The following is a 7,472-nucleotide window of genomic DNA, read 5'->3' on the forward strand; positions in this document are numbered from 1 at the left end:
GATTTCCACAAAATTAAAAGATAGGGGTGATAAAATTCAGTCTGGAAAAACCTGAGCCTTAGCAAGCCATAAAAGGTAAGTATTTCATATTTTAAACATTTAATTTGGGGCAGGCACCATGGCTTAGGCCTGTAATCCCAGCACTTTGGGAGGGGAGGTGGGCAGACCACCTGAGCTCAGGAGTTCAAGACCAGCCGGGGCAACATGGCAAAACCCTGTCTCTACAAACAAAACAAAACAAAACAAAACAATTAGCTCAGCGTGGTGACCTGCTGACAGCAAGTACCTGTCTCAATTTTTTTGATTCAGGATTGCACAGTTGCCCGGGCTAGAGTGTAGTGGTGCAGTTCAGTGCAGCCTCCTCGTTCCTGGCTCATGAGATCCTCCCACCTCAGCACCTGCCCCCTCCTTTACACCCCTTCACCCAAGTTGGGACTACAGGCATGTGCCACCATGACCAGCTAATCTGTGTTGTTATTGTTTTGTAGAGATAGGAGTTTCGCCATGCTGGCCAGGCTAATGTGGAACTCCTGAGCTCAAGTCATCTGCCCACCTTGGCCTCCCAAAGTGCTGGGATTACAGGTATGATCCATGGAGTCCAGCCTATTTTAAATATTTTAAGGTGAAGTATCAAAATATCTTACTGACAAACATTCCTGATTATTCTTAGAGCTAAATTTTGATTCCTTACAAAGCAAATGGAATTAACAATTCAATGTTTCAAAGATACCTTTAAATTTAGCAGAGAAAGTTGTGATGGATTAAGCCCAAAGATAAACACCTTTAAAAGCCAAATTGACTATAAGCATCGAAAACATCCTTTTCTCCTAATCCTGTTAACTAGAATTCCTTTTAAATTTTTGTAATTTGTAACACATAATTTAATGGAAAACAATCATTATTGAACTACTCAGCATATGCTTATTTGCAATAACAAAATGTTTACTACACATTAGCAAATATTACAACATTCACAGAAATTGCATTCAAAATAAAAAACAGTATTATGTATTGTTTGTGTTTAAACAAAAAAAAATATTTTTCTGAATCTTCTTCAAATATATTTCCCTTCCTCAACTCTCTGACTCCGTACTGCTATTTTTAAGCTAACCCCACTTTGAAACATGGTGAAGCTAGAGCATATAAATAAGGAAGTTACAAGACTTAAGTTCTTTGAAATCCATAAGGGGAAAGGGGAGAGTGCTACATACACTAAAATGCGACTACCAAAAACCTCGAATTCCTGTAAAATGAGAAAACAGGTGAAACACCTATCTAAACATGTAAATGTTAGGCCCTCTTATCCTTAATTAATATTAAAACGAAAAACTGGCATTAACATTTCTTCCCTACTGTGACCAACCACAGTGCACTAAACACTTGTTCACATCTAATATTTGGGAGCTACTGTTTAAAACGTCATGGATGGGCCGGGCACTGTGGCTCATGCCTGTAATCCCAGCACTTTGGGAGGCCGAGGCGGGTGCATGACCTGAGGTCAAGAGTTCAAGACCAGCCTGGCCAACATGATGAAACCTCATCTCCACTAAAAATACAAAAAATTGGCTGGGCGTGGTGGCGGGCGCCTGTAATCCCAGCTACTCCAGAGGCTGAAGCAGGAGAATCGCTTGAACCCAGGAGGTGGAGGCTTCAGGGAGCCAAGATCTCACCATTGTACTCCAGTCTGGGCAACAAGAGCAAAACTCCGTCTCAAAAAAAAAAAAAAAAATGTCTTGGATGGCCCTTTGAGGGAGAGGACTACATTACTAGGAACCCCCTCAAAGACAGACACCCATCAAAGTGTGTGGGGGGAGGGGGGTGGCGGGAGGAATTAAATCCAATGATGGCAACAAAAAAATAAAATAGTAACACCCCAGGCATGGTGGCTCACATCTATCATCCCAGCACTTTGGGAAGCCAAAGTGAAAGGATCGCTTGGGCCCAGGAGTTCAAGACCAGCCTGGGCAACATAACAAGTCCTCCTCTCTATAAAAAAAATAAAACCGGTGGGCGTGGTGGCTCTGGCCTGTAATCTCAGCTACTTGGGGGGCTGAGGTGAGAGGAGGACCCCTTGGGCCCGGGAGGCAAATGTTGCAGTGAGCCAAGATCACATCAGTGCACTCCAGCCTGGGTGACAGAATGAGACTCCTTCTCAAAAAAAGAAAGATAGCTATGAAAAAAATGAAGCGCCAGGCACGGTGGCTCACGCCCATAATCCCAGCACTTGGGGGAGGACGAGGCGGGCCCATCACTTGAGGTCAGGAATTTGAGAACAGCCTGGCCAACATGGTGAAATCCTGTCTCTACCAAAAATACAAAAATTAGTCGGGCGTGGTGATGCACGCCTGTAATCGCAGCTACTCGGGAGGCTGAGACAGGAGAATCGCTTGAAACTGGGAGGTGGAGGCTACAGTGAGCTGAGATGGTGCCACTCCAGCGTGGGTAACAAGAGCGAGACTCCATCTCAAAAAAAAAAAAAAAAAAAAAAAAAGAAGATTCCCAAGTGCGTTGCTCTAATTTATCAATGTTAAAAATAAAAAATGTAGTATTAAAAAAGAAAATGCTTTCCAAAAAAAGTTATATATCACTGTTTTCTAAAACAGCCCAAATATTATCTACCGTTTAGCCTCTCTGCTAAGATTTCTTTTAAAGAAATTGAAACAACATAAAATTACGCAACGGCATTTAAAAGTACTGTCCTATTTGGGCTGCCACAACAAAAAGCTAGTATTTTAAGACGTAAATATTAAAGATACTCTTTAACAATCATAGTATTTAATAAAGTATCCGCATTTCAAGAGTTCGTAAAATTTATGCTAATTTAGTTAGCAGCATAATTACACTTTTTCTTTTCTTTTCTTTTTGTTTTGTAGACAGAATCTCACTCTGTCACCGGGCTGGATTGCAGTGGCGCCGATCTCGGCTCACTGCAACCTCCGCCTCCCAGGTTCAAGCGCTTCTCCCGCCTCAGCCTCCTAAGTAACTGGGATTACAGGCGCCCGCCACTACGCCCAGCTAATTTTTTGTTTTTAGTAGAGACAGGGTCTCACCATGTTAGCCAGGCTGGTCTTGAACTCCTGACCTTGTGGCTGGCCTGCCTCGGCCTCCCAAAGTGCTGGAATTACAGCCGTGAGCCACTGTTCCCGGCCATAATTACACTTTCTAAGGTTTATGGGTAGGGATACTAATGCTGACTGTGCAGATGTGTACTTGCTATGTTTAATGTTTACATTAAGGCATATTGAAGTCGGAGTTTAAAAAGAAATTGAATACATCTTATCAAAACCTGTCTTCTTCCAGACTAGTAAATTCAACTACACTGTGAAAACGGGAATATGCTTTTTAAAATCTCATTTGACACGTGAATGAGCCAGCAAGAAATGTTTCCCCCAGAATCTTCCATCTCTCGATGCACAGATCTCTCCCTACCATTTGTCCTTATGTCGTGATGGATTAGAAGAGGAGGGAGTAAAAATAGAAGATACCGCAGAATAACCTTTGCCTGTCTACAAATCATCCAATTAGCTCAAGTCCCTAGCTGGGAGGTTACATAGTCAACAATGTCTCAATTATAAACATTACGTGTAACGTGACCACAGATCAACACCCCGTAGGTTCATTTCCCCCACCGCCCCAATCGGTGTCAGCCTCAATGAGGACCCGGGAAGGTCTGGAGAGTGATGTCCAGCGTCCTCTTATATCCTCAAAGGCCCAGGAAGGAGGTGGGCGGGCCAGGCCTCGGAGGAACTGACCTCGAGGGACCTGTCGGGAGTCTCCGGGGGAGGGCCCAACCGGGTCTTTCCCTCCAAGCCCGCAGCCATTCCATAGGGCGCCGGAGACGCCAGAACCTCCCTCCGCCCAGGGCGGCCCTCCCCCAACCCTCCTCCCGGACCCGGGGGAGGGGCACCCAGAGGAGAAACACCCCTCCCCCACGGGCACTGCTAGGCCAACGCTCACCCCACCCTTAAAAACCCGCAGGCCCGCGCCCACCCTCCGGGCCCTGGCCAAGACCCGGGGTGGGGGCGGTGCGGGCAGGAGCAGGGGAGCCGGGCTGCCATACCAACCTCGCTATTGAAGGTCTTCACGGCCTCCATGTTGTCGCTGCGGAGGCCCCGAGCCCGGCGGCGGAAGAGGCGGCGGCCACTGGGTGGGGAGAGCGAGACGCGGGCTGCTGTGTGGCCGCGAGGAGGGGGCGCTGGCGGGAGAGCGGGCCGCTGCGACCTCGGGGCGGAGTGGAAGGGCAAGCGCTGGCGGGGAAGGGCTCCCTCAGCGGCAGCGCGGCCCCGGCATGGCCGCTAGGGCGGGGGGGGAGCGCCGTTCTAGGGAACAGAGGCGCTGCCGGGGCGGGTCGGGCGGCGGGGCGGAGGGGTGGGCCGCGGGCCTTCTACTTCTCCGCCCCGGCTCCTCGTCCGGTCCCCTCCCTCATAGCCCCGTCCCCTACACTTCCACCCCTTTTCTTCCCTTCCTCGGGACGGGCTCCTGTTTCCCTCCCTGCCGTCGGGCCGCAGGAACCAGCCCCGTTCGGGAAGAGCCAGAGAGGAAAGCGCTGGCGCAGCGGCTTGCGGCAATTCCCAATATGGGGCTCCAGTCGGCCGCGCAGCTCCGGGGATCCGGCGAACGCCCGGCCAGCGCGCCCCCTGGCGATCTGGCCGTGGCGGCGGCCGCGCGGAAACCATCGAGCGGGCTGGGGCCAGAGCGTCGCCGCCCGGAGGCCGGGCTGGGCTCCGCTGCGTTCGCCTTGCCCCCTGGGCCGCCCGCGCCTGGCCACCTTCCCGCGCCCCTCGGACGCGGGAACGAGCGCTGCGGCATCTCGGGGAACGCCGTGGCGGATTTGTACCGCGGGAGGAGGCAGCTCCAAAGCGCGGCTCTAAGAAGAGCCTAAACGTGCCCAAGAAGCGGCAAGTTTAGGAAATGTGCGCATTTCCCTTGTTTCCCGGTGGATTGGTCCTTTTGCGCGAGCGGCAGAGTTTAGTTGCTTTTCAGAACTTTACTGGACAGTGCCCTGAATAACCGCAGCCCCCGCCAAGAAAAAGTTCCTGGTCATGTATGTAGTGACTGAACTCAAGCGTTTTAATTGCACAGGGAGGGAACATTAGAAACCAAAATGTTGGATCCGGGTTGGGGCAGAAGGCGAGGGAAGCAGGCATGCAGCAGCTCCTTGCAGGAAATGCTCGCTGCATAGGATCCAGGGACTGGAGTGGCACAATAAGTGCATTTGTCTGCAAGGCGGGAAGGGGACCCTAGAATGCAGAACACTTGAATAGGTGAAAAGGGAACCCGTCTGTTTCGGAAGATGAATTGTTCTAAAGGAATTTTGCCCTAGGATACTTGGAGTAACGGTAAATACGGTATTTCTTAAATGGATTAGGAGATGCTGCTAGTAAAAAGCCTTCTCTCGTGCAGCGCAAAATAAGGTACCAATTTAAAAGTATTTATTGATGTTAAAAGATACGGATGTATCGTGGAATCCCGAACACTGCTGTCCTCTTGTTGAAAGTCATTTTTCAACAATCACTCCCAAATTCACTCGGAGAGAGGAACATGAGGGCAGAATCGTACTTTTGGAGAGTTTAGGAATCAAGGTAGTTCCTAAGAGCTATGCCCAGAACTCCGTGAAACTGAGAAAGTAAGGCCCTTCTTGAGGTTTCAGAGCCTTCACTCTACTTCATTGGCAGCTTTAGTATAGGGGCTGGCTACTGAGAATTTAACAGGGATAACTCACTAAGTGCTTTTATTTTTACTTTCAAAATCTCAAATTCTGTCACAGATTTCTCCACCGCCTCCCATCTTCAGGCCTAGCCATGATCTTTTACCGACACTTGCAGTAGCCTCCTAACTGGTCTCTTGCTTGTCTTCCTACAGTTCATTTCTAGACAGTAGCCGAGGGATGTTTTTCTTAGATAAATCAGATCAGGTCACTCCCTTACTTAAGTCCCTTTGCCCATCTGATATCCTCATAACCTCTCACCATGGCCTGAAGGCCCAGCCCAGCCTGCCGCAGCTCACACCTCCTTCCCTTGCTCCCTCCTGCTACACTGGCCTTTCTGTTACCTGACAACAAGCAGTGTTTTCCTAGGTAGGACAATTGTGTCCCTTCCCACAGGGTGCTGTTGCTTTTGTCCTTTCCATAGTTGACTCCTCCTCCTTCAGTCTTCCTGAAAGAGGTCTCCTAATCACTCCGTCTAAAGGAGCATTTTCTGTGGCTTGAGAAAGTACTGCACTCAGTTCTGTGCGTGCAAGGTTCTCGCTATCAAAAGTCACTGCTTTGAAGCCGGGTGTGGTGGCTCTCACCTGTAATCTCAGTACTTTGGGAGGCCAAGGCGGGTGGATCACCTGAGGTTAGGAGTTCGAGACCAGCCTGGAAAACATAGTGAAACCCCGTCTATACTAAAAATACAAAAAAAAAAAAAAAAAAAAAAAGCCAGGCGTGAGGGCACGCGCCTGTAGTCTCAGCTACTCAGGAGGCTGAGGCAGGAGATTCACTTGAACCCAGGAGGCAGAGGTTGCAGCCTGCCGAGATCGCGTGACTGCACTCCAGCCTGGGCAACAAGAGTGAAGCTCTGTCTCAAAAAGAGAAACAAAAAGAAAAGAAAGAAAAAAAAAGGCGCTGCTTTGGCCTGTGAGGGATTATTTATTCGGTCATACATGAAATGAATGTTGATGGAATTACTTAGGCCTGAGAAATTAAAATGCAATACAAGCTAAAGGATAAAATCAGTGGTTAACATACTTCACAATTTGATTTAATAAAGCTTCCACATTCAGAATAGTAACAGAGGGCATAGTTTGATCAGGGGAAGCAGGGGGGTAAGATCCAGAGAGCAACCTAAACAATGTTTTTTTTTTTTGAGACGGAGTGTCTCTCTGTCTCCAGGCTGGAGTGCAGTGGCGCGATCTTGACTCACTGCAACCTCCGCCTTCTGGGTTCAAGCGATTCTCATGCCTCAGCCTCCCAAGTAGCTGGGATTACAGGCTTGTGCCACCACGCCCAGCTAATTTTTGTATTTTTAGTAGAGACAGGGTTTCACCATGTTGGCCAGGATGGTCTTGATCTCCTGACCTTGTGATCCCCCTGCTTTGGCCTCCCAAAGTGCTGGGATTACAGCCGTGCCCAGCGTTTTGTTTTTTTTTTTTTTTTTTGAGACAGAGTTTTGCTCTTGTCGCCCAGGCTGGAGTGCAATGACATGATCTCGGCTCACTGTAACCTCTGTCTTCCGGGTTCAAGCGATTCTCCTGCCTTAGCCTCCGGAGTAGCTAGGACTACAGGCAACTGACTTCACGCCTGGCTAATTTTTGTATTTTTAGCAGAGACAGGGTTTCACCATGTTGGCCAGGCTGATCTGAAACTCCTGACCTCCAGTGATTCAGCCTCCCAAAGTGCTGGGATTACAGGCGTAAGCCACCTCACCCAGCCTAAACACAGTCTTAATATAAGAAGGCGATAAAGCAAGAGAAGGGTTGGAGGGGAGCCC

General features: G+C 49.0%; 1 protein-coding gene across 7 annotated transcripts in view; it reads right to left on the reverse strand.

Moving 5' to 3' along the window:
* SCAF8 (SR-related CTD associated factor 8) overlaps positions 1–4,613 on the reverse strand; it is a 234,198-nt gene extending 229,585 nt beyond the window's left edge. For 5 of the 7 annotated variants that reach the window (XR_001889169.1, XR_001889170.1, XM_017891985.1 and 2 more), the window contains exon 1: positions 4,065–4,186. Coding sequence is in view for 5 of the 7 variants with exons in the window: in XM_017891985.1 (XP_017747474.1) it covers positions 4,065–4,094 (30 nt within the window). In the remaining 2 variants the exon portion in view is untranslated. Of the gene's footprint in view, positions 1–4,064 lie in introns of all 7 variants that reach the window. The other 2 variants (XM_017892001.1, XM_017892012.1) reach the window with 2 other exon arrangements.
* Between the last annotated feature and the right edge of the window lie 2,859 nt (positions 4,614–7,472).

Source organism: Rhinopithecus bieti, unplaced genomic scaffold (assembly GCF_001698545.2).
Source record: "Rhinopithecus bieti isolate Rb0 unplaced genomic scaffold, ASM169854v2 scaffold_1583, whole genome shotgun sequence".
NCBI classification, from domain to species: Eukaryota; Metazoa; Chordata; class Mammalia; order Primates; family Cercopithecidae; genus Rhinopithecus; species Rhinopithecus bieti.